This window comes from Callithrix jacchus, chromosome 1 (assembly GCF_049354715.1).
Source record: "Callithrix jacchus isolate 240 chromosome 1, calJac240_pri, whole genome shotgun sequence".
NCBI lineage: Eukaryota > Metazoa > Chordata > Mammalia > Primates > Cebidae > Callithrix > Callithrix jacchus.
The window spans coordinates 162,347,060-162,374,074 of record NC_133502.1 but is presented as its reverse complement, the minus strand read 5'-3'; the positions used below and the strand labels follow the sequence as shown (position 1 = coordinate 162,374,074).

Genomic DNA, 27,015 nt, shown 5'->3' with positions numbered 1-27,015 from the left:
GTGGTATTGCGGGCAAGAGTGTGAGCTCACAGACAAACTGACCTCGGTTTTAAAAAAAAATTCTCATTCAAAATCTTAAATTTAGACCGGGCATGGTGGCTTATACCTGTAATCCCAGCACTTTGGGAGGCTGAGGTGATAGGATCACCGGAGGTCAGGGGTTCGAGACCAGCCTGGCCAACATGGTGAAATCCTGTCTCTACTAAAAATACAAAAATTAGCCAGGCATAGTGGCTAATTAATTAATAATAAATTAATTAATTAAACCTTAAGTTTAATAACTACCATATTAGTTTCCTAGGGCTGCTAGGAATGTGTCTTCTCTCAGCGCCAGAGATCAGACATCTGAGACCAAGGTGTCAGCAGAGCCACGTTTCCTCTGAAGGCTCTGGGGAAAGTCCTGCCTTGTGCTAGCTTTCGGTGGCCGACATCAATCCCTAGTGATCTTTGACTTCCAGCTATATCCCCCCCATCTCTGCCTCCGGCTACACGCCACACCTTCCCCGTGCATCTCTCTTCGTCTCTGTGTCTGAGTCTCCCTCGCCATTCTCTTATGAAGATGCTGGTCATTGGATTCAGGACCCCTGCCATCAGTTCGATGCCTCATCTAACTAATCACATCTGTAATCAGGTTCATTCTGCGGCTCTGGGTGGGAATGGATTTTGGAGGGGGCACTGTTCAACCCTCCGCAAACACTTAGCTCTTCATTCTATGCTGGGACTGTCCTGGTGCATTGCAAGTGCTCATTCAACAAGGCCGGGAGCTAGGACTATGATTAGCCCCATTTACAGATGAGGGAAACAAGGCCCTGAGAGGTAAAGTGACTTGCCCAAGGTCACACAGCAGTGAGTGCCACTGTAGGCTGTCTGGCCCCCACGTCCATGGTCTCAACCATGCCTTTCCCAGCTACTCCACTCCCAGCTAGGGGACGCTGGGCAGGTCATTTCACTTCTTGGAGACTCAACTGCCTATAAAGGGGACAAATAGCGCCTATTTCATAAGCTTGTGGGGGGGATTCAGTGGACGCCTGTGGCACGTGTAAAGTGCCTGGTACGCAGCCAGCACAGAGCAGGTGCTCAGAGAACGGAGGCTCAGAACTGTCATCGTCGTTAACATCTCTATTATTTGCAAAGGCTAGGGCAAGACTGGGGGTGGGAGAAGGAGCTCTGGGGACAGGATACCTGGGTTCTGTTCTTGATTCTGCCCATACACCTCCCTGAGGTCTCTGGCAAGTCACTTCCTCTCCCTGGGCCTCAGTTTTTTCCTCTGAGAAATGGGCCCAATCAGGCTTCACCTGCTGGCTCACAGGGCTCTGAGGTCCTGATGGCATGACTCAGCAGAAAGGCCAGGTCGCCCCCATCCTCGCTTGCCCCCAGTGACAGGTGCGGAACCTGTGCGAAAGACTTTTGGGGGACAGAGCCCAACTCTGGTGCCCCAGGGCCCTATGGTGCGTGACCAATGCCTCTTCTGAAGTAGCCACCCCAGCCTCTTGGTACCACTGACCCCAGCCACGCTACAGGGATTGATTGCAGCTGGCCTTGAAGCCTTAACTGACCCCAGCTGAGCAGGGCAAACACTGAGGTCACCTACAGGCCATAGGCCCCTTTCCCAGCCTCAGTTCACAGCTACCCCAGGCAGGGAGGCAGTGGCCCTTCTGTCACTAGACCGAGCCTGTGGGAGATACCAAGGCCAAGGAGCCCAGAGCCATGAGGAGCCTCGGGGCCCTGCTCTTGCTGCTGAGCGCCTGCATGGCAGTGAGCGCTGGCCCTGTGCCGACGCCACCCGAAGGCATCCAAGTGCAGGAAAACTTCAATCTCTCTCGGGTGAGGCTGCCGCTCTCTGCGCTGGGGTGGAGGTGGTGATGGGATGTGCAGGCAGGTGGGTAATGCTGGGTAAATGCTGCCTGTCTCGGGGTCTCAGGTTCCCACTCAGACCCTCTGGGATTATGGGATCCTTGAAGGTACAACTCAATCCCCTGCCTTTCTGTGGGACTCTGGCTGACAGTCTATGAGTCAAACATCCTCACTTTCTGCACTGTCCTCATGGGCTCCGAAGGGAATCTTGTGTTCACGGGAACCCGCTCCACGGACGGCTTTGTCCTGCCTGCCCCATGCGGGCACCTAGCTTTGCCCAGACCTCCCTGCCCACCCTACTCCCAGCCCTCTCCCTGTGGTGTCTTTCCCTTAGCTCTTCCTGTGTCCCCTGCCCATGTCCCAGCCTGACTGTGGACAGAGACCTGAGTGGCACAGGGTGGGCATGTGGCTGGCAGCTTTCGGGTTGGGCGTGCGGGGCTTATGGGAAAAGATGAAGCAGGACAGAGCTTGCAGTTGGGGGACATTCAGAGGCTTAGGCACAGGAGAGACCTGCACAGGGGCAGGAGTTAATCCTGCAAGGGTGGAGTTCCAGAGCTGCCTTCCAGCCCCCGCTCTGCCCTGAATCCCGGGGTGGCTTTGAGTAGACCCTTACCCACCTGGGGCTCAGTCTCCATGTCCGTATAAAGGGTCTCAGACCCTTCTAGCTGTAGTATCATGGGTTTTGCTGACTTTTAGGGACAAGAAAAGGTTGTGGCAGAGGGGGAGTGAGGAGCAGGTCCTCTGTGGCAGTCTGGGATGCAAAGGGCCTGGGGCACATTGGCCTGTTCCACAGGATCGTGAGGGTTCCCTCAGCCGTCCGTGCACTTTTAGGAGGAAGAGGCAGGAGTTCTGTCCTGAATGACCCCATCATGTTCATTATACTTTTGAAATACTTCCCAATATGGGGCTGTGGGCTGCCTTGTGAGGTGGGAGCCCCTCATCATTGGAGGAGGAAAAGACAGGACTCCAGCTCTTGGGGAGCAGTGGATGATGGAGCTTTGGGCAGATAGAGTAAGCCCTTCTGCAGGGCAAGCTGTACCCCAGCCACATACCTGCTTCCTGGGCTTGCTGTGGTGCCTGAAACTCCACTCTTGGGGATCTGTCCTCCACTGAAGGTGTGTGGTCGCCATTTAGTTGGAAGACATTATTCCTTAAAAAGATTAGTCATTGCAAGGAGGAGGAGGAAGAGGCAGAGGGTGGGGAGCAGATGTCAGCCAGGTCTGCTTTGAGGCCTGAGACGGATGCAGACCCCCAGAGCTCACCTGCCTCCTAGATCTACGGGAAGTGGTACAACCTGGCCATCGGGTCCACCTGCCCCTGGCTAAAGAAGATCATGGACAGGTTGAAAGTGAGCACACTCGTGCTGGAAGAGGGCACCACGGAGGTGGAGATCAACATGACCAGCACTCGCTGGCGGTGAGCGTAGGGGTGGGGTGGGAAAGCCCAGAGGGACAAAGAGACCCCCATGCCTTCCCAGCCCTGCCCACCCTGGGAAGTGCAGATCTCTGCTTCCAACCCGGACCTTCCTGCTGAACCCAGATCCCTCTCCTCTCCTCCACCAGGACGGCCCTTTTCAAATGTCCTATCTTTTCCTCGAGGGTGATGTCCCAGCACTGTGCCTGCTCTGCAAACTGCTGCTCCCCCTTGGATGTTCCTTAGCCCAATGTGGGCACTCCTACCCTCCCAGGGACCCAACTTGGGAACTGGGCTCCTCTCTCCGCCCTCACCCATCATCAAGTCCTGCCCGTTCTCCTCCTAAATCCCTGTAACCTGCTTACTTCTCCCCTCCCCAGTGCTATCACCGCAGTCCAAGCCACCTCCCTTTCTTTCCTGGCTGTCTGCCACAACCTCTCCACTCTTTCCCCGTCTCTGATCTCTACCCTTCCACCCTATCCATTCTTCACCCAGGAGGCAGAAAGACCTTTTGAAAACTCAAATCTGCTCAAGACCCTTCCATGACTCCCCACTGCCCTGGGAGTAAGACTCAAACCCTTGATGTGGCTTTCCAGGACCCTCCCAGCACCCAGAACTCCCCGCCACACACTCTGCCATGTAATCTGAGTCCTACCCACGTGGACCTTCTCTCGGTTCTGGAACTCTCACGCCTCCAGGTCTTTGCACTTGATGTTCCTTTAACTGAGAGCACCTCTCCCCACTTCCCTGGGCTAATTAATTCCTGCGGATCCATCAGAACTTAGGTTTCATGTCACCTCCTCCAGGAAGCCCTCCCAGACACCCAGGTTCAGGTTATATGCCCCTCTGTGTGCCTGAAGAGCACCTCACGTTCCACCTCCCACCCATGTGGCGCTTCTCACACTGATTATGGCTGCCTCCCGCCAGCCAGCCTGCCTGCCCCACACGAGTGCAAGCTCCAGGGGCTCCAGGGGTTGGGGTTTATCTTTTGCTTCCTTGTGTACCCCTGGCATGTAGCACAGGGCTTGTTATAGATGCTGCCCGATAAATGTTCATTGGATAAATAGTGCTCATTGGAACAGTAATAGCTAATACATATCTAGTGCTTCCTCCAAGCTCTTTATAGAGGCGGTGTCAGTGGATGCTCACACTAACCATGTGAGGTAGAAACTGTCATCATCCCGGTTTTATAAATGAGAAAACGGGGGCGAGAGAGACACAGCACAGTACATGAGTGAGTGCAGGAATTCCTCAGTCCACTCCTCCTGCCTCCGCATCACGCATAGATTTGATCAAGGAAGGCGGTTCTAGTGCTGGCTTTGCTCGGAGGCTGGCATGGATTATTCTCTGTCCCTCCGTCATATGTAAAATGGGGGTCTCTTGGGACCAGTGTGAGGATTAAAAAGACATTTGGAAATGTTCATTTCCAAATTAAAAAGCAAATAAAAACATACAAACAAAAAAAAAACTCCCCCAAACCAAGGCATTTGGAAAGAGCCCTGCGGGAAGGTGGGGTGTCAGGAGCGTGCTCTCCACCAGGAGTGACCTTTCTTCTGGTTTTTCATTTCTAGGAAAGGTTTCTGTGAGCAGACCTCTTTGGCTTATGAGAAAACAGATACTGATGGGAAGTTTCTCTATCACAAATCCAGTAAGTGGAATGGAAACAGACATGCACATTCTCTCCTTTGCTAGAAAATACCTTAGTCTCCTCAGCTCCCTCTGCCTCTGTATCCTTTTTTCCCATTTAGCTGTCATCGAGTCTTCTAAACAACTCCTCCTCTTCCTCCTCCTTCTCCTCCTCCCCTTCTGTCTCTCATTCCCTGCCCTCCAGTACCCTCGCCCAGAGTAGGTGATGGTGCTAATTTCACCACTCTTCATGTCTTCTTGGGTACCTGCTATCGGCTGATAAAAACGTACTAAGCATCTACCATGTACAGTGAGCATGATGCTAAGTGAGAGAGGGATTTGGACAAAAATGTATCTGTTAGTTCAGAAAATGTTTATTGACTATGCTCTATGTGCCAAATAATTGTGTTAGGGCTGAATATATGAATGTTTGGCTAGATAGACGGATGAATGAATAAATGATTGGTAACTGATATATGGATAAATGAGCCAGTCAGTCAGTTACCTAATAGGTAAGTTGATGGGGTGATAGGGGAAAGAAGGAAGGAAGGAAGGAAGAGAGATGGACTGATGTATGGAGAGGATAAATGGATTGAGTGATGGTGGATAAATTAATGTGAGCACATGGAGGAGATAGATGGGTGCATAGGGAGAGGCTGAATATGAGAGAATTGATAAATGGATATGTGGGAGGCATGGGTAGATAGATGGATGGATGAGGAGATGATGTTTGGGTGAATAGGTGATGGACCTCCTGCTAGAAGATTCTCTGTCCACTGATCCCTTTGGTCTGCCTGCATCTCCCATGCAGAATGGAATATAACCATGGAGTCCTATGTGGTCCACACCAACTATGATGAGTACGCCATTTTCCTGACCAAGAAATTCAGCCGCCATCATGGACCCACCATTACTGCCCAGCTCTATGGTAAAGGCTTATTACTAGATGTGCCCACTGGAGTTGAGGGTGGGAGAGCACTGATTTATGAACATTGGAGTGGGTAAGGACAGGGAGTTTTGCTTCTTCCTTCTGACAAAACTCCAATTTGGAGAAAGGTGCAACCATTGAGTCTCCCTGGAGGAGGCAAAATTCTCTTTTTTTGGTCTCCAAAATTCCAGGCCCAGAGAATTACAGAGCCTCCAGGCCCCTAAAAAGAATCAGCTGTGACTGGGTGCTGTGGCTCACATCTGTAACCCCAACACTTTGAGACCAAGGCAAGAGGATTGCTTTAGGCCAGGAGTTTGAGACCAGCTTGGGCAACATACTGAGACTGCATCTCTAAGAAAAATTAAAGAATTAGCTGGGCATGGTGGCATGTGCCTCAGCCCTAGCTACTCAGGAGCCTTAGGTAGGAAGGTTGCTTGAGCCTAGGAGTTTGAGGCTGCAGTGAGCCATGATTGTGCCACTGCATTCCAGCCTGGGCAACAGAGCAAGACCCTGTCTCAAAAAAAAAAAAAAAAAAAAGGGAAAAGTCTTCTGTGGGGACTCAAGAGACCTGGGTGGAAACCTGGGAGGGACCCCCTTCCTCTTGGGAGCCTGTCTTTCCCTAAGTGGATCAAATAGATTAAACTGCACCCGTAGTTTTCAAAGTTTCCCTAAGTGAAACTCACTCGGCAAAACCATTTCAGGCCCTTCCACCCCAGGTACCTGGTGGTTCTAAGCATCTCCTTTGCTTCCTCCTTGCAGGGCGGGAGCCACAGCTGAGGGACAGCCTCCTGCAGGACTTCAGAGTGGTTGCCCAGGGTGTGGGCATCCCTGAGGATTCCATCTTCACCATGGCTGACCGAGGTACATAGCACCCCCCCCCCTCAAATTCCTGTCCCCTCTTCATCCCTTATGGGCCCCAGAGGCCATCTCAGCCCCTGGATCTTTACTATAACCCTCTGAGATAAAAAGAGGCCGCAGCCTCCCCTCTACAGTGAATCAGGAAGCCAATGGATTTGCTCCAAGTCTCACAGCTTATTCCTAGCAGAGCTTAGACTAGAGCCCATTCAGTGTTCATTCTACTGCCATGTGTCTCAGGGAGCTGGTAGCCAGAATCCATAGCTACCTCTTAGGCAAAAGAGTTTTGGGATTAGGAGCATGGGCTCAGGAATTAGAGTGTTATGGGATCTTTGGGGCGCTGCTTTTCTAGCTGGAAACCTCTGTGGCCAGTGGTATCTTTGCCTGAGTTTTGCTTGAGCCTGCTGGGCTTGTTCTATCCACTTGGGCTGGCAGGCTGTGCCTGGCTCTCATGCTACTGGCCTGGGTCCCACACTTCAAAGGGAGACTGAGACTCAGGCATGAAGCAGCAAGGGGTGTGTGAGTGAGCGTGGGGTCCAGCCACTGCAGTCAGACCCGCTGGCTGCTGCCATGGAGTGGGCAGCTCCAGGTGCTGGCATGGGTGTCAGATGTCTGTGAGGATGTGGCTAGACCAGGTGCACCACAAGCAACTTCCCAGCTGGCACCATGGAATGCAGTGGTACCTGGAAGGCTGGAGATGCCACAAACTGCAGGGATCCAAAGAGAGAGTCACAGTCCTGGCTCGGGAAGCTCCCAGGTCTGGGCTCCCTAAAGGGCTGCAGCTTTTCTCTCCTCAACACCTGCAATGTGGCAGGCAGTGGGTGTGTTTCAGCCCTGTTTGTGTTAGTTATTTTAACCTTGCTGTTTGGTGGGTCTCAAGTTCTTGTCCTGTGACAAGAAAGAATGAGGTACACAGACAATAGGAGGGTGAGCAAGATGAAAGGGAGTTTTACTGAGCAATAGAACAGCTTGGAGGGGACCCACAGTGGGTAGCTCCTTTTCACAGCCAGGGTATTCCAATGAGTGTTCAGCTCCTAGCAGAGAGGAGTCCCTGGAATGGGAAGTTCCTCTCTGCAGGCAGGTCAACTGCTGACGCTGCAGCTCTCAGCAGAGGAGGCCCTAGAGTGGATGTCTCCTCTCTGCAGGCAGGTCCTCTTATTGTCTCCCCTTGTCTCTCTGTCCTCTCTTCAAATCTGGCTGAGTCTGGGGTTGTCATCTCTGTTCTTTCTTCAAGTCTGGCTGAGTCTGGGGTTTTTATGGGCCTCAGTTCATACTGACTGGCCCGTGCGTGGCCATGGGGAGGCCCAGGGAAAAGTACTACAAGTTCTCCATCTGGTTCACAGGACTGGAGGTCCAGCCCCCAGACTTCAGGCCCTATGCAGCTTGAAGGTGATGCTTCACTGGGGACCAGCCCCCTTCCACTCAGGAGCCTGTCAGCTTCCTGCTACTATTCATGGCACCCAGGCTGTTCACGCGAAGGGGTGCCTGCAGGCCAGTGCCAGGTTGCCATCAGCCCCCACTTGGCCTCCTTCCCATGCTTGTTGGCACACAAAGTCTGGAGGGCTGAGGTGGTAGGGGACTGAGGTGTCAGCTTCCCTGAGCATGTGCACACCTGGCCAGCCTCCAACAGTACCCTGGCTTGGCCTTAATCTTGCTCTGAGATGAAAGCAGGAACCAACAGCAGGGAGAAGCCAGACAGTGGGAGCTGGCACCCTAGAGTCTGCGGTGGGCAGGGGACCTTCCTGGGCCCCTGAGAGTGCAGAGATGCCTAAGTCAACAGCCACAGCAGGGTGGCTACAGTCACACTCAGGGAGCTCCTGACCCAGCAACTCAGAAGGGGGAGGGCTCCCACTCTGCCCAGCTCCCACCAATTCCGTGGAGTGTGCAGCCCCAGCCACACCCCCCACAGCCTGAGGCAGGGGCTGCAGGTCCAAGCGGGGTCCATGCCAGTGTCTGGGGCTGAGGTGACACAGCAGCAAGCTCCCTTCATGGCCCCAATGCTCAGGGGTGGCCTGAGGCTCTCCTTGCCTAGCTCACAGCCCTACCCAAGGGTAGGGGGAATTCCTCCAGGAGTAGATTGCAGGCCCCAGGCTCAGCCATCAGGAGTGTCAGACTTGGCAGTCACCCCAATGTGGGAGAGACCCTGGGGACATGGTGGCCCCCAGTGGCCCCACACAAAGCCTCCTCATGAGGCACAGGAACCCAGTGCCCTCAGTGGGATGGACATGGTGGTCGCACCACTGGCTGGGTCGTTGAAGTGGGCGCCACTCCCATTACCTGTCCTGGGTCTGTGAAGCACGGCCCCAGCTCCAAGCTGCGGGCCCAACCCCATGCTCTGTGTGCAAGTACGGCACTGCCCTGGGCCCAGCTCTGCCTTGGGGACACTCTCTGCCCAATTGCATTGCTCCCCTGCTGACAGGTGACTTGGCCCAACCCCACTGTGATGGCCTCCAGGGTGGTGGGCTCCAGGGGTATCCCAGGGGTGGGCTCCAGGATTGTCTACCTCTTCCCACACCCTCTCTGCAGTGATGGTGGGCCAGAAAGAATGGCAATGTGGGCTAGGGTCTAGAGCAGCAGAGGCTCTGGGCCTAGGAGTGGGTTCTAACTGGCTACACAAAGATGGGGGCAGCACAGTTGCCCACCTCAGGGACGTAAGGCACAGGGGTCCCAGCTCCACCACTGCCACTCCCACAGTCACTCCTATCACCACTGCACGTGCCTCCCCCATTCGATGGCAGTGGCCACTGTGGATGGCCCACTGCTGCCATCACAAGCACCTGAATTCAGACTTTGCTATATGGCCTCTGGCTAGTCACCCTCTCAGAGCCTCATTTCCCTCATCTGTAAATCGGGCAGAATACTGCCTTCCTTAGAAGTTGCTGTAAAAGGCAATGCAATAAAACCATTAAGCCCAACAGCACTGTGCTCATAAATGCTCAGCCAGTGTTCACTATTGCTATTCATGATGCCGACAAAATGATGCAGGTGGGGTGGGGTGGGGTGGACAGATGGGAATGATGGTGCAGCCAGCAGTCTGTTGCTTTTCCAGTGAATGGCCTTGAGCAAGCAACGTGGGCAGGACCATTGATGAAGTGGACTAAGGCACCAGAAGTTCCCAGCACAATGTTCACCAAAGTTACAAATCTGGGTCTAGGATGACCCCTGAGCCTGGTCCTCTTATTCATGCCTCTCTCCTGCTCTGTGACCTAGGTGAATGCATCCCTGGGGAGCAGGAACCACAGCCCATCCTACACCCGGTGAGTGTCTCAGCCCCCAACCTCATCCCACCCAACTCTGCCCCAGGCACACTGCACACTTGATCCTGCTGCGGTAGGAGGCGGAGTCATGGGGAGGGGTTGAGAGAAGGTAGTGATGGGCATGAGGGCTGAAGTTAGACTCACTGGAGCTCCATCTTGATTCTGCCGCCTGGGATAGCTGATGATCCATCTGGACCTCACTTTTCTCATCTTCGAAATAGGATGATTACACTTACCTTCCAGGCTTGTGGTAGAATTTGATGCCATATAGAAAAGTTCTTAACACAGTGCCTGCAAGTGTCTAAAAGAAGTAAAATACTCAATAATGAAATAATGATATTTGGTCCATGAAAATAAATCAACTCGTCTCCCTAAAAACCTGAGAACAAACAGCTTCTCAAACCATCTCTTTTCCTATGTTGCCTCTTGATTTTTGGGGCTTCCTTCTGCTTCCCTTTTATCTTCCTGCCTTTTGCCAGGTTGATTACGCTTTCTTCATTGTCTTTTTGCTGATTATTTGGAAAATTACATATCCTATTCTACTGTTGTCTGTATGTACATGGGTGTATATCTGTGTGTGTACATGTGTAAGTGTATGTAATATTTATTTAGAAAAATATTATTGAAAATTGAAAAACTATGAACCCTCCATAAAAAAGACAAAATGTCCTTGTTCCTACATAGAGTCAACAGTTAACACATTATATATTTGCTCCCATATTTTAAAAGAAAATGACCATAGCTTTTATAAAACTAATAAATGCTCATTATAAAGAATTAAAGTAATGCAGAAAAGTATAAAGATAAGGTTTTTTTTTTTAATCACACCACCTCAAAGCTATCTGCAGTCATACAATTTCTGGAATCTTGCCACACATGTGGGAAAAAGGACTTATAGAAAAAAGGACAAATTAATGATCATATTTAGATATTCTATTATTAAATGGGATTATACTACAGGTGATATGTTTAATTTTTAAAAGCATTATTTGTAGTTTTACTTGAATTTTTTTTTTTTTGAGATGGAGTGTCACTCTGTCATCCAGGCTAGAGTGCAGTGGCATGATCTCGGCTCACTGCAACCTCTGCCTCCGGGGTTCAAGTGATTCTCCTGCCTCAGCCTCCTGAGTAGCTGTGATTACATGCACCCACCACCACACCCAGCTAATATTTTTTTTTTTTTTTTTTTTAGTAAAAAACAGGGTTTTGCCATGTTGGCCAGGTGGGTCTTGAACACCTGACCTCAGGAGATCTGCTTTCTTTGGCCTCCCAAAGTGCTGGGATTACAGGCAAGAGCCACTGTGCCTGGTCTTTTGATTTTTTTTTTTTTTTAAAGAAACTAAAGTGGATTTCTTGAATTTCAAATAAATATTTATTCACAAGAAGATTGATGTCCTAAAGATTCTTCTAAAGTCAAGGTTGTGAAAAGACATTTAAGAGGCTGCCATCGCTGTATATTTTTAAAGAGTGAATTCTGACTGGCATGAGCTGGTATTTCAATGTGGTTTTGATTTGCATTTCTCTAATGACCAGTGATGATGAGCATTTTTTCATATGTTTGTCGGCCTCATATATGTCTTCTTTGAAAAGTGTCTGTTCATATCCTTTGCCCACTTTTGAATGGATTTGTTTTTTTCTTGTAAATCTGTTTTAGTTCTTTGTAGATTCTAGATATTAGTCCTTTGTCAGATGGGTAGATTGCAAAAATTTTTCCTATTCCGTTGGTTGCTGGTTCACTCTAATGCTTGTTTCTTTTGCTGTGCAGAAGCTCTGGAGTTTAATTAGATCCCATTTGTCTATTTTGGCTTTTGTTGCCATTGCTTTTGGTGTTTCAGGCATGAAGTCCTTACCTATGCCTATGTCCTGAATGGTATTAATAGCCTAGGTTTTCTTCTAGGATTTTTATGGTGTTAGGTCTTATGTTTAAATCTTTAATCCATCTGGCGTTAATTTTTTCATGTTCAACAATTTTCAACTTTCACACACTCATTTCCATCACTGCTGGCTCCTGTTACATGGATGTGTGTCATCTTTATTTATTTTTTTCTTTTGGTTGCATTGAATTTCAGGGAAGGTTTAAGTGTTCTTGTTTCTTATTGCCATCAACCTGAATTCCAGAATATCCAGAATGTCTCTCCTTTAGTGAGGATATTTCTTCAGCCCAACCCAATTCTAGAAGTTGCAGGATTTAACTTGACCCATGATTTTTCTCTGTTTCTCTATCCTCATCAAGGAAAGCCTATATGCCACCAGCTTGAGACTGGTCTGGAAGACAGTGGAAATTCTCGACAGTTTTCAGTGTGTTGCTCCTGAAAAGGAGATGGGAAATTCTGAGGTTACTAGGCACCTTCTCAAGTTCCAGGTCTCACCTGTGCAGGGTTGCTGTGCAGGTCTCACCTGTGCAGCAGTTTCCTGGCCATCTCTTGACAGCTTTGCAGCCTGCCCTACTCTGCAGTCCCCACCACCACAACAAGGAGTTAGGATCGGTCTCTGGGTCCCTTCTTTCTCTCTCGATTTTTTTTTTTTTTTCTGCAAGCAGCTAATGATGATCTGGTCAGCCCTTCCTGCAAAGCAGGTGCACCTGTGCTCTGTCGTGCAAAAATGCCTTCACATCTTTAGTGTGAGGATGCTGCTCTCCCCTAGTTTCCGAGTCTGGGAGACAGGCTTTTTTCATTACTATATTCCTGTAGGCACTTCAACTGGAAGTTGGATATGGGGCTATTGTCATAACTCATGGTTCTGAATTTCATTTCAGACCAGAAATCTGTCCTGTGATGCCTATTCGGGAATTCCGGTTGATGCTTTTGGGAAAGCAGTCCATTAACCAGTTTAGGAACTGTGTTCCTACCTATACCCAGGTTCCCAAAGCAAGTCATTCATTTGCATATTCCAGGGGTACAGGAAGGTAATAGTGGCAAGGGGTCTGTAACTGCTTCTTCTCTTTCTGTCCCCCCAGAGAGCCCGGAGGGCTGTGCTCCCCCAGGAAGAGGAAGGATCAGGGGGTGGGCAACTGGTAACCGATGTCACCAAGAAAGAAGGTAATGAGCACCTGCCTTTTCACCCCCTCTGCCATACTTCAGAGAGGAAGAGCCCACAGTTGGCTCACCTCGGCTGCTCTCATCACTGCAAAGTCTCTTTATCTGTTAGAGATTCAAGGGCTGGACTGAGAAAAGGCAAATCAAGTACTCTGCACTCTGCCAGGGGATGTGGGGGCAGTGAGGAACGTGAGGCATGGTCCTGACCTTGAGAGCTGTCAGCTTCATGATGAGAAGCTGGTCCTTGCCCTGTCTGTATGACTGTGTGTCCTCCTAGCCTTGGTTTCCTCATCCATATTATGGGATTATAACCTGTGGGACTGAATATCCGGGCTCTTGTAGGAGCAAGTCGGGGAGGGACATGGGAATGCTTTGTGTAGTTGACAGTGTTCAGGAACAACTTCCTCTCCAACTCGCCCAGCAAACCCTGAACCTGCTCTGCCCCGGACCCTGTGCTGGGCACTGGGGTCATATAGACCATTTGTGTCATTTTGGAACTCCTGGTCTAGTGGGAGGCATCCAAGGGAGAAGGTTATGGACCCCAAAGGAAGGGTCAGTTAAAGGGTGGGGGGAGCTGAGGTTGGAGGGGTGGGGGTATCAAGAGACTTCATGGATAAAGGGGAATTATTGTGTGTCCAGGCATCCAGGTAAAGTTTTATGAAGGGTGTCATTTCAGGGGGGCAAGAAACAATGGGAGCAAAGGCAGGATGGGTGGGACTTGGTGAAAAGGTCAGGCTGGCCAGCATGGTGCTGGTGGATATGTCATCAACTACTATTACAGAGTTTTGGGGCAGACAAGACCAATACAGGGGGACAGTGGGTCTGTGGTTCACTGGTAACTCCCCATGACATGGAGTGGAATGAGCACTGGTTTTAGAGACAGGGTTTTAAATCTTCTCTCTCTATGTGACCCTGGGCAAGTTACTTCACCTCTCTGAGGGTCAGTTTGCTTATCTAAAAAGAGTCGATAATCCTTTTAGTGAACATTAAATGAGATGATGCATATTAAGCGCCCAGCCTGATCACGGGTACACAGTCAACACTTGGTCAGTGCTGCTGGTCTGCCCCTCCCTAGATTCCTGCCAGCTGGGCCCCTCGGCAGGTCCCTGCATGGGAATGAGCTACAGGTATTTCTATAACGGCACATCCATGGCCTGTGAGACTTTCCAGTATGGCGGCTGCATGGGCAACGCTAACAACTTCATCACAGAGGAGGAGTGTCTGCAGACCTGCCGGACTGTGGGTGAGTGCGGGCCCCCATCCTGGTGCACTCAGCACCCTCAAGACCCTGTCCCTCCAGTAGACCACCTGTTAATTGAAAAGGTATAAGGGAGGGCACTCCAGGAGTAGAACTCCAGGTGGTTTCCTGAAATCATAGGAATTCCACATTTGGATGTGGAGGACTTCAGGCAAATCATTTTCTTTCTGTGGGCATCAGTTTCCCCATCTGTCAAAGAGGGATGAGATGTTCTAGATGAGCAGGGCCCTCTGGCTCAGCAGTCCCACATATGTCTGATCAGCAGTCACAAGTGTTTCTCATGTTCCGTCCGTCTCCCCACTCCACAGCGGCCTGCAATCTCCCCATAGTCCCGGGCCCCTGCCGAGCCTTCAACCAGCTCTGGGCATTTGATGCTGTCCAGGGAAAGTGTATCCACTTTGTCTACGGGGGCTGCCAAGGCAATGGGAACAAGTTCTACTCAGAGAAGGAGTGCAGAGAGTACTGCGATGTCCCCGGTGATGGTAGGCAGCCCTGCGGGGTACCAGGCTGGGGCAAGGGGCTGTGGGAGTCCAGGTGGGGAGGCCCTGGGAGGAGCAGGGGTCTGGAGAGCTGAGTTCAGGACTCTCTACCCAGTAAGCAGCCCATCTACTCTCTGAAATGGGATTGAGCCAGAGGCCTTACCCCAGCTAGAATTGGGCCCTGGGGAGGTACTAGCCAGGCACTGGCAGAGGGTATGCAGGGCTGGCTGAGGAGTGGGGCAGAGCTGGGCTCTACTTCTGCACATGCAACGTTGAGCAAGTGCCAATGAGTGTCAGTTTCCTCTGTAAAACGGGACAAAGCACCTGCCTTCCAGTACCTGATGTGCAGCTAGTACTCAGCTAATGGCAACTGCTACTAATAATGACAATGACACAAGGATGACAGTAATAGCATTCCAGGGAACAGCAACCATTCTGGGTGTCTGTGCCTTGATTTTCCCACTGGAAAATGGCACCTGTGGTAAATCAGAAGAGGAAAAAACTCCCATCATTTTGTGGAATGCCCCTTGAAGAGCAATCATTCAGCAAGCAGAGGTTACTGGCCCCAGGTGACAGCTGCCTTCCCTCCCCTGAGTGTCCCTGCCCACGGACCCCTCCCTGAGTCTCTCTGTGTCCACAGGGGACGAGGAGCTGCTGCGCTTCTCCAACTGACAGCTGGCCAGTCTACAAGTCAGAGGATGGCCAGTGTCTGTCCCGGGGTCCTGTGGCAGGCCACACCAAGCAACCTGGGTCCAAATAAAACCTAAATTGTAAACCCCTGAAATTGTGTCCTCATTGTTCATTGTCATCACAAGTGTAAACAGGAGCCAGAGGGGAGAAAAGGCCAGGGTGGGGCCACCTGCAACCCCAGCTTTCCTCAGACATGAAAACTCAATTGGAAACGCAATAGAACTATCTTCAGTACATGACATTGGCTGTGCATATTATGAAACAAATCACAGCTCTATTCACAGTAGTGTAAAATGGGATGATTTTGTTTTGTTTTAATAAGGTTAGGAAAGAAAGGAGGAAGCAGCTCTGGGAACTTGTTTCTGGGAGAGGTTTGATGGGTCATCAGTTACCCAGGCTCAGAGGGAATAATTGTGCTCTGCAGTGCCCAGGCAGCTCAGGACAGACAGCCCACAGTGAATGAAATGAGTCCCCTGTGCTTTGCCACACCAAACACCTCCCCAAGGTTTTACATCAGCTGCAGCCACATCCCCAGAACCAGCTGCCTGGAACTGGAAAGCCTCAGGTGTTTCTTTGCATGGCTCCAGGGACCCCATCCCCTGGGACCTTCCCCTGGGCCTTTGTCCTGGAAGGAGAGTGCTCACTGGCCTTCGCATTGTGACTAGGGCAACCACGTTGTGTCCAGGCATTTGACTGTGACACTTGCTACAACTTTTCACTAAAAATAAATTCACAATGCTCATCTCAGAAGGTGCCAGGAATCATTCCCAGCCCTCGGTCTGGCCCGGCTTCTCCTCATTCTTAGGAAGGGGACTAGGTGGGCTGTCTAGAGCAGCTCAGGACACACCTGGCCCAAGAGCAGGACTCCAAGAGCCTCCAGTGTAGACACACAGGCTTTACACACATCTGATTTATAAATGCCTCTTGGTACCTGCATCCACCCAGAGCCCTGGCAGCAGCTGAGGCCGTGGCGGAATTGGAAGCCCCAGCTTCGTGGGTTCTAATGTGAAGAGCTGACCCTGGCAGAGAAATCCAAGCAGCGACCTACCTCTTCCTCTCTGTGGGTGACCAGCATCTTAAGGGCTGATGGCTAGTCCAGTCCTGGGTTCATCTTTTGTGCCCATTTGCTTGAGAGACCGGGCAGGAAAGGAGGGATTCCGAACTTCGTGCAGTTGAGTTCTGGTTGAGGGGATGAAACTGGAGACAAGGACTGGGGGTAGAAAGCTTTGCAGTCCCCTGGGCCAGACACATCAAGACCCTCCCTTTGTTTCCCCCAACATCAGAGCATGGGGCTTCCAGGTTCCAACAGAGAAGACTGCCCTGAGGGTCAGCATCTGTGGTCACAGCCAGGACTTTCTGGGCAGAAGTAGGTGGGGTCAGGTGTAGGGAGACAATTGTACAGAAGTGAGAGGCCCTCCAGCCTGGGACTGACTAAGGTCCTCCCATCCTGTGTCCACATCCTGTTCCTTCCACATGTGCCTCCCACGCCAGGGCCAGCCAGCCATGGCAGTTGGAAGGAGCCACGCTGAAGAGTGATAGTTGGAAGTGACTTGAACTGAAAGACAAATGCTTAAATTGGAGGGTGCGAGCTGCAGGGGCACAGGCCAGCTTCAGCTGGTGAATGGACATGTTGCTCACGAGGTACTTTTTGTTTTTGAGACAGGGTTGCGCTCTGTCACCCAGGCTGGAGTGCAGTGCTATGATCTTGGCTCACTGAATCCTTGACTTCCTGGGCTCAAGTGATCCTCCCACCTCAGCCTCCTGAGTAGCTGGGACTACAGGTGCATGCCACCATACCTGGCTAATTTTGGTATTTTTGTTGTTGGTCCAGGCTGGTCTTGAACGCCTGAACTTAAGCAATCCTCCCACCTTGGTTTCACAGTCTTGGGATTACAGACATGAGCTCCCATGTCCGGCTGATGTATTTTTTTCACAGTTCTGAATCTGTCACTTGAAAATTGAGTTTCCACCTAAAAATCTGGGTTTCTCAGTTCTCTTGAACATAATTGGCATCCTGATGCCAGCGATGAGCTGGGGCTTAGCAGAGATGCCCCCCTGAAGGGCCTCGCCTTGTGTAACTAGCTCTGCTCGCCGGCCTGCCTGGTCTGGAGGCATTTGACTCTGTGACACTTGCTACTTTTCACTAAAAATAAATTTAAAAATCAATGTACCCTAGCTTTTAACCCTCAGGGGTGGGATGGGGGTGCAGTACCTTGTGACCCCGAGTCAGAGGAATTCACAAATGCTCATCTCAGAAGGCGCCAAGAATCTTTCTCAGCACAGTGGACACTCCTACCTTGAAGATTCACTCCATTCTTAAATAGTCTCTCCTCAAATTTCTCTTTCAAAGGTGCTGGGCACACTCATTTATTTCCACTACAAAATAAATGTAGCTATAGCTGCTTAATAAAGAAACCTCTTTATTTTTTCGCTTTTTAAAGCATTTTTTTTTTTTAATCCAGAGGTTGCGCCTTTAGCTGTGAGGACTCCTGGGCCATGCCCTGGCCTTACTTGACTGCGATGTTCAAAGCATGGAGGAGGACTCCTTCAGCCACAGCAGGACTCCTGACTTTTCATTGCAGGCTACATAGAAACTCCTCTATCAAACGTCAACTGTTGGCTCAGAACGCCCACATAGTCCACTTAGCATGAAACTCCCAAGGCAGGATGGTTTTGAGGGCAGGGCTGGTGCTCCAATAGCCTCTCCGTGCGGTTTGATGGATTTTTTTTAGGTGATCAAGCAACACATCCTCCACTTTGAAGCAGAGTTTGCCCACACCTGGTACAGATGGTGTCGAGCCGTGGCCTGGGGTGTCTGTCACTCACTCATCTGGATGGCAGGATGGCAGTTTCACCTCATAAGGGGCTATTCCAGCGGTAGGCCCACTAGGAGGAGTGGTCACGCTCTCCTGCTCAGGCCCCAGCTGGCCTGCTGGTGGTCTCTCTTCTCCCCTGACTTGCCTCTGGTTTGCTTCTATTCCAGAAGAGCACTGGTGTCCACACATCTGAACTTAGCGAGCCCACCAGGGCTGGCCTCTAGCAGCTCATGATGGAGGCCACTCATTCCTAATTTGCTCAGAGTCCCTCATGCCATGAGGAATTTGGCAAAAGCCATGGACACTTTTGCAGCAGATGACGATACACACAACAGTTGTTAACATCACACACATCGCTTAGGGGGCCAAAGCCACTAAGTAAAGGGGCTCGGGAGCCTCGAAGATGACTGCAGTGCAGGGCCAACCTTAGGCATTAGGCCTGGAGGACAGAGACTAAATCCACCCCATCTTTCATGGGACAATGTTCCACAAGCCCAGAAGGGCCACATCTTCCTCGACTATGTCCCACCCTCATTTATCAAATAGCTGAGCCAGGTCCAGTGCAAGAGATGAGCTGTGAGCTCACAGGTAAGTCACTAATACCAGCATCACCACGGGTAATTCAACAATACCAGTATCACACAGTGTCCTGCTGAGACAGATATGTGTTGTTGCCTCAGGTGCCCTGCCTCTTGCCCATCACCACTCACCTGTGCCCTCCCTGCAGGTGCTCTGCCCGATTGGACAGTATGACCCAACCCCAAATACAAGAAACAAACGCCACACGCTGCCATCTTCCTAAAGGTTGTTTTATTGTAAAACCATAAATACAACACTGACATGAAATCATTTAAGCAACTGATCCTCTCTAACCGTTAAAAGGTATCTTTTTGCCTTGGCATCAACCAACTGGGAAATAGTGCTGCAGGAATTCAGGGGGCAAGGGAGGTACTGAATCCTGGGCTGGGGCTTTTGGCGACTTAAGGAACCGAGTGGAAGCTTCCTCTTCTCCCTGGGAATGTTCCACTTTTGGACAAGAACAGACAGGTAAAAACAGCAACATTAAACAGCTCAGTTTTAAATTTTATTACTTTGTAAAAATCTTTTTTTTTCTGTTCCTTTCCTCCATTTGACATCAGCAAAAGTTTTGAACATCATGAAACTGATTTGGCTGTAAATGGAGAAACGGTACCAAAACAAAGTGAAACAAAAACCCAAAAGACAAACAGAAAACCCTAAATAAACCCTCCAGTTTGGTCTCGGGGGTTTACATATCACAAGAAGAACCGTCAACTCAACCCCATGCAATATGACTCCTTGGAGAGCTGCTGGATCCACACCGATACAGGAGACTGCACACAACGTCTTTTGTTAATTAACACAGCAAGTGTGACACTAGGTAACTTTTTTTTTTTAAATACAGTACATGGTACACAGGGTCCCCAAGATGGCCCTGCATAAACCCCTCGTGAAGACTTGAGCCAAGCACCGGCTGTTTATAAAAATATTGTGTTGCTACAAAAGTATAAATTAATGCTACCGGTATTAAGAAATATTAAACACATAAAACTTATAAGGATTAAGAAAAATATTCATTAATACCTGTAGAAAACTCTGGCCTAAAAAAGATATTTTTTTTGTGTTTGTTTTTTTGTAAATTTTTTTTGTATTTTTTTTTTTTAAGATGACTTGAGTTTCTTGCACTCGAAGAGAGAGACACAGTCAGATGTGTCTATGGTATTGCCTAGAACGTCTTAACTACTGAGAAAGGATGGGGGTGATGGACACACATGGTTAGAGTTGGGGTGGGGAGGAGGGCACCAAGGCTTTCTCAAGATTTACCTGATGTGAACAAATCACTAATGTGAAGTGGTGAGGCAAAGAAAAAGGCAGGATCAGAAAACAACTGAAAATAATTTACGCTTTTTAAAAAATATCTCTGCTTCGGGTGGTTGTACAAAATGATTTCCTGATGCTTGGGATCTCAATGGCCCTGGACGAGCTGCCTGGGCCAGCCCTCCGTGCGGCCCTCGCTCTCTCCTGGCTGGCAAGGCCCAGCCTGGGTCAGTCCACGAGCTCGTTTCACCACATGGGATGCCGCCCACCCCGGCTGAGTGGGAGGGAAGGTCCTAGGCGGAGACCGGCTGGCACCTGGGTTGTGGGAGGAGCCCCTCCTTCTGGCTGGTCTCAGACCTCATCATCTGTGCCAACCTGGAATTCAGGAAGTGCCACAGGAATCCCAGGCCCCTGAGGTTGCGGACAAGGCTGGGCTGTGCCCTTTAAGGAATTTTGGTTTGAAGAGTCAAGGTGCCCCACAGGATGCATGGTTGGGCGCGGCCCTCGCGAGTGGTGATGCTAATGCCCAACTGCAAACCTAGCAAATCCTTCTCTGTACAAGAACTGACTCTTTAAAGCGACACCGTGGTGGTGGGGGTTAGGGGGCATGAATATGTCAAACAGTGACCTGACAATCTTCACCCTCGTTAAAGTGGGATTGGGCGCCTCTTCCATAGAAACCACTGGGCTCTTTTGGCAAAAGCCAGGGCTCCCCCTACCACAATCCTCAAACCCAAAAGAGAGAGGAAGAAAAACAACTACCACGACAAAATCCCCCAGGAAACCCTGAAAAGGCGAAACTAGGAGGGAAACCTAAGAGGGAAAACGCTGTATCATTGGTTCACCATAACTGGCCTAGCAAACATTAGCCACAGTGAAGAGGGGGCAGCCTCCTACCCAGTTCTCCCACTGGCCCAGCTGGACACGGGGGCTGCAGCAGGACTGGCGAGGACAGGAGCTCCCACCTACTGGTTCCAGGGGATGGCTGGACCTTACTTAGTCTCTTGGTTCTGTCTAAATCACAGGCCTTGTTAGGAGCCCTCCTTAAGATGCATCCCAGAGATGGAGGCATTGCCACTGTTCTCAAGGCGAGGGCAAAGCTATGGACTTGGGGCGGCTCGCTGGGAAGCCTCCTCTTCCAGCACATCCATTGTGATGACAAGATGAGGGGTGTCCCCAATGGAGCCATCCCACAGCCTGCTCCAGCCACTTCTCATCTTCATTTCAAAGCTTTTCAACGACCCTGAGGCCCCCCAGAGAGCATGAGCTGTGTCCCTGACATCTCTCCAGGTGCCCACTCTTCAAGGAGTCCAGCTCAAGTTCAAGGGGAAGAGCTGGCCTTGCTCAAAAATAGACTCCTAAAGGCAGAGGTTAAGCTTCAAAGTGGAAACACGCCTTATAGAATTTTTCTCTGGTGTTTCTTTGAAAGTGCAGGAGATAAAGGGTCAGACAGAAAGAGAAGACTCTTGCCAGCCTACACACCTGATGGCTTCCTCAAATCCTGGAGACTTACAGCTTCTCATCTGTGTCACTGCACTGCCCTACTGTCCTTGCCAGGAAACCCTGGTACCCTTTTTCAGCCAAAAACCAATCCCCAGATGTCAAGTGTGACACTGCCAAGCAGGATGGTGGCGAAGCTTGCTCACAGGTGATGTAGCACGTGGCCTCTGTGCAGCGAACCCCCGGAGACGAAGTGCAGGCAATTTCACCCAGGTGGCATCCGTTTTGCTTCCTGGTTACTAAATGCCATTAGAGGGAGGCGTGGCTGGCTGAGCCAGGCATCGAGAAGTGGAGAACTGTGCCAGAACAAGGGCATCCACCCGGGGCCTGATGGCACCACTGCTCCTGGTGGACCTGAGATTCCTTGGGTGAGTCCACTCCGAGGAACCACCCACCATGTTGTGGTCCTTAGCTTGGGCTTTGTTGGCGATGCAAACTGACCTCTGACGAGGAGGAAAAACTTGCCCAGTGGAGGTGTGTTTGTCTTTCCTCCACCTCCCCTCTTGGGTCCATGTATGTCAAAACAAAGGCCATTTCTGTCCTGGGGACAAGGCTCAAGGCGAGTTGTATCCACCTCAGCATGCCACCACCTTGGGCTGCTGAGAACATGGTAGAAATGGCCCAACTTCCTGGTCCCAGTACCCCCAAAGGCCTGTGATGGAAAGGCCTACAGTGGTCCCCGAACAGGGAAGCAGATGACAAAATCCTTCCAGAAGTGAAGGTCAGGCTGGACACCGGGAGATGAACTGGAAGAGCCTGTCTCGATCCTTTGGCTGAACTAGAATTAGGTGAGGTGGATATTGCTGGAGACAAATGAGCCAGTGGCAGGGCCTGTGAGATCTTTGGGTTTTATGAAGCTGTTAGTTGCAGCAGGATTTGCACTCTGAGAACAGCCTGAGAAGGCAGACTGAGAGGGCACCTTGGTACAGCCTTTCCTGTTGGTGACACCAGTTTCTGGAGGGAACCAGAGGTTGCAAGAGAGAAATGATCATCTGCTGCCTTGTTATCTAACTAGATAAGGCAGCCCCAGAGGACAGCTTTCTGAGTACCTAGTGGCATTCACTGCAAACTTGCAGAGGCAAGCCAACCCCTAAGTATTGAATTGAGGTGGAAAAGAACGGAAAGGGAGGTACAATCTGTGATCGATTCTCTTCCTGGAGGGCAGACATCCCATGATTCAAAGAGAAGAAAGCTGAGTGCTCTAAATGCACACTGGGCCTAGTCTGATGGCTTTGCAAGAAAGTGAAATGCCTATTTTCTAATCAACTGGCCCAATAATGGGGCACCACCAGCACAACTTTGCTCCAAGTAGAGGGAGTATGGGTTCCAAGGCTCTGCTCTCAAAGTACTAGGTCATGGTCCCTTCCCCAGCAGCCATGCAAGGCTAGAGGGACCTTTTGCTGTAGGCATCTGCCAATGATCAGTGACACTGAGGTCACCTTCCAGAATGCCTCCAAAGGCCCAACTGAGAAGTCTATTGACGTTTCTTTCCATACTCCCTAGGGAGTGACATGAGGTTCCTGTCTGTATTTCTCTCCCTTCCTGCTCCAGGGTGGACGGAGGCTCTTCTCCGATGGTGGGCCCGGCCCCCCAGGTGGAAATGTTGTGGAAGAAACATCTAGAACTTCTCCAGGAGAGGAAATGGCACGGTAGTTCCTGAGACCACGGCTTGCTGGAGCAAACGTGGAAATGGTCCACTCTGATCCATTTCAGTGTGTCCAAGACTCAAGGGGAGAGCGGGTGAGTTCTCATGAGGCGAAGTGTGCAGGCTTGGCTTCCAAACATCACTGTTCCAGGTCCATGGTCCTAAGCCTTCTTGAGGTTTGCAATCAACTTTCCTCCCTGCTCCCGTCACGGACCCGGGGGGAGAGGGCTGTGGTACAGTGCTTTCTGTAGTCGAGGTATCTCACAGTTGAGTAATGCTTTATTACTGGGAAGGGGTGGAGTGGACCTCGCCAACCCCAGGGTGATAGAAGGTGCCTTTGTGAACAGCCTCCCGCCATGATGGCCATTCTCAGCCTGAAGCCCTAGTGTAACCACCCCATCCCATGCTAAGGGTCACCGGGGGAGTGTGACCACCAGCACTTTATTCACTGAGAGGTGCAGTGGGGGTGATCTGTGACAGAACCACCTCTTGTGAAGAGAATGGGGTGTCACCCTTGGCATCTGAACTGTATGTGTAGAACCTAATTTACTCACGGCTGGGGGAACAGGAGAGAAAAGCCTGAAGACATCTTTCACAGCATCGGGTCGAATGTGGCTGAACGCCATCCCACCCTCGGAACATCAACCGTATGGGCCACAAGGCACCATGCTCACTGCCGTCCTGGAAGGAATTCAGAGGTGTGAGTGGGGACCCCGAGGGCTGTGGCAGGTCTGGGGGTGGGGAGGGTGGACGTGACTATGGATCAACTTTGGAGTCCCGGTGGACCGCCAGGGTTGGGGAAGTGATGAGTACTGACACACACTGGGTACCACGCACGGCGGACCAAGAGGGCAGCTCTGGTGTTTACATTCAGAACTCCTGAACCACTGCTTCCCCTACGGCCACCAAACCCCACAGCTGTGGAACCCGCGACTCCTCCCCAACCCCTGGTCTCCAAATAGCACAACCAAGAACCTGGCTCTGGCTGTTCAAATACGTGAAAACCAAACTGTACAGGGAAGGCCAAGAAAGACCGTAGGACACTGAGTATACCACTGAGATGAGCTAGTTTACAGTGTGACTTGAGGAAGGAAAGGGGCAAGCAGAAAAACCAAACTCCAAAACATAAGTTATAGACATTCAGTGCCTCCTAGCAGAGTCTAAATCAAATTTGAAGAAACAAAATCAACCCCCAAAGAAGGTAAAAACTGCTAAAATGTTAGGGAGAGAAATTATTAGGGAGTGGAGACAGTATCTATACTTCTCTGAAAAATGTCTTTTTCTCCTCTCTTATATTAAAAAGCAAAATGTCAGCTTTATACTCTTAAAGTCTCCTTTCCTGATTTGGGGAGATAGATAGGTGTGTTTCTAAGGCGGCTGCCCTGGGACACCCAAGGGGTATCACGAAGGCAGCAGCTCAATGCCCTGAAGGTGAACGAGAAGCAAAGTCCAGTGCAGAAACCATCCATCTGATGCAGCGGGAAGAGTCCACAGCAGAGCAGCCGAGGGGGCGGGGGGTGCACAATGGGATCAGGAGGGTGGGAGGGCTGGGGGTGGGTTAAGGAGGGACAAGGGGGACCAGGGTGAAGGACAGAGAGTGTCAAGTCACTTCAGATCTCAGCTGCCTGAACATTTCACAACATCAGCTTTCTACCAATCTGCACACCTGAAACAGAGTCTTCTAAAGCCCCCATACTGAGAAAAGGAGGTGAAACATCTCCCTCTTTCCCAATTGCTCAGCTTTCCTGACACGCCCAGTTCAATGCACACCTGTCCAAGAACAGGTGTGTACATGCACCAGGGTGGTGTGTGTGTGTGTGTGTGTGCGCGTGTGCATGTGTGTGTGAAGTTTCTCTGGCCCTGCAGAGGAGCACAGAGACCCTCACACCCTCACAACCACAGCACATGTATTCAAACACATGCACACACCTGTGGCTGTGTACACACACGCACACGCGCGCACACACACACACACGGAAAAGAGCACTTAAGTTTCCTGGGGGCATTTATAATGAGGTCCACAGTGTTTAGAACTTAAATTCCTTGTTTGTGACAGTGTTGTGTGGTTTTTTTTCTAATGTTATCTTCTTTTTTTCCCCGAAGTCAAGTCTTAAAGCATGTTGGATTTCAGAAACATGAGTTTATTCATATCTTCTGGACTGAGCAGCCGCCTCCGTTTGATTAGAAGCGCTTGTTCACACATATTTACACACCCGCTTCTGGCGCCCACAGCCGGAACTGCCAGGAGCCAGAAGGCGAGCTTGGCGAGTTTTGTGTGCTTTTGGGTAACGCATGACCAGTACTGGAAGAGATCAGGGGTAGCCTGGAAGAGGGGCTCCTGCAGGTAATCATACACTTCATTTTTGCCCAGCCGATCATCTTCCTGAGCTGCGGGGTTCTCGCCCGCAGCAGAGCGGGGCTTCTTGGCGGCAGGCTCGAAGTCGGCCTCCTCAGCCCAGGACTCCTTCACCTCATTGATGAGCTCGCAGACCTTGCCAATGATCTCCTCATGCTGGTAGGGCGGCACGGGCCGCAGCTTCTGCTGCGGGTCCAGGATCATGGCCACCTTGTGGGCCGGGTGCACCTTGAAGTTCTCCTTAAGCGCCTCCAGGAAGAGGTGGCAGAGCTTGCTCACGGTGCCTGCGTCATTGGCCTTGGCCGTGAACAGCTTCTCCAGCCTGACGTAGGTGGGCAGCACCAGCTGCAGGGTGGGTTGGCTCTCGTTGCTCAGCTCGATGACTGCCTGCTTCACCGGCGTCAGGATGGCCGCTAGGTTGCTGAGCAGGTGCTTGTTGAGGCTCTGGATGAGGTTCATCTTCTTGGCCCGGCTGTAGAACTCGCAGATCTGCTCATAGCGCTCATGCACCAGCAACAGTGAGTCCGTCACTGAGTTCCAGCAGGGTGGTGGCGACGTCTCCTCCAGCGACCCGAAGGTCTCCTTGGCCAGGCCCGTGGAGCCCGCCAGGTCCTCGCACACGTTGAGCAGCTCGATGACCTCGTGCATGCTGCGGGCCTGCAGCGTCCGCTTGCTCAGCACACTCTGCACCACCGAGTTCAAGGCACAGGCTGAGCAGCGAAGGCACATGCCGGCCTTGGAGAAGGCGGACGTGCTCACCCGGCAATCCGTCACGTACACTGTCCTGATCTCCGACATCACGAACTCCGAAAGCACGTTCTGCACCCAGTGGTGCACGAGGTCGCCACTGTCGCGAATGTCCGCACCCTTCACACCCAGCACGTAGCTCTTGATATGGTTGCCCTCGGCCTGGTAGGCTGTGAGGATGTAGCAGGAGTCAGGGCCGACACTCTGGGAATGGCAGGTGACACCAATGCCTAGGCAGGCATTGCTACCCAGGGCACAGGTCACTTTCACCTTCACCTGGTTGTACATCCGTGGCAGGTGCTTCAGCGCCAGTGTGTTGAAGTTGCCCAGGATTTCAGTGACTGAGAAGGCCCCATAGCGGGCACCACTGTCTACTAAGGTCTGGGCCAACTTCAGGAACTCCTTCCCACTGACCACGCTGAGTGCACCCAGGTCGGCACACATGACCCTCAACAGCCGCTCTGCGATGTTCTGCCGCTCCTTCTCGGGGATCATGCTGTTGGGTGTTAAACCACTGGTGGTGGCTGGCAGAGGATACAAAGAGAGACGGGATTAACTGTGGCATTCAAGGCTGCTTGGGGTGGCAGTAGCCTAATACTCTAAGCATTGAGTATTGGGAATGAGAAATCAATTTCCTCTTGCACACACATTGGTGGTGCTGGCTGCCTTTAATATGTGATGGTCTCATAAGGATAAAGTTCTATGATTGATTAGTAATGC

General features: G+C 51.0%; 2 protein-coding genes across 34 annotated transcripts in view; one reads left to right on the top strand and one right to left on the bottom strand.

Moving 5' to 3' along the window:
* The first annotated feature begins 1,617 nt into the window (after positions 1-1,617).
* Positions 1,618-15,489, top strand: AMBP (alpha-1-microglobulin/bikunin precursor). The gene is made up of 10 exons (XM_002743223.6): positions 1,618-1,824; positions 3,128-3,270; positions 4,839-4,915; positions 5,705-5,821; positions 6,581-6,682; positions 9,887-9,933; positions 12,890-12,971; positions 14,044-14,211; positions 14,535-14,708; positions 15,346-15,489. Exons 1-10 carry the CDS (start codon positions 1,708-1,710, stop codon positions 15,375-15,377), a joined length of 1,059 nt encoding a protein of 352 aa, XP_002743269.1. The 5' UTR covers positions 1,618-1,707; the 3' UTR covers positions 15,378-15,489.
* A 3,515-nt stretch (positions 15,490-19,004) lies between these two features.
* ZNF618 (zinc finger protein 618) overlaps positions 19,005-27,015 on the bottom strand; it is a 182,543-nt gene continuing 174,532 nt past the window's right edge. For 29 of the 33 annotated variants that reach the window (XM_035255420.3, XM_035255305.3, XM_035255300.3 and 26 more), the window contains one exon: positions 19,274-26,819. In XM_035255420.3, the coding sequence (XP_035111311.1) occupies positions 25,303-26,819 (1,517 nt within the window). In that variant the 3' untranslated portion in view covers positions 19,274-25,302. Of the gene's footprint in view, positions 26,820-27,015 lie in introns of all 33 variants that reach the window. The other 4 variants (XM_035255332.3, XM_035255426.3, XM_035255342.3 and 1 more) reach the window with 1 other exon arrangement.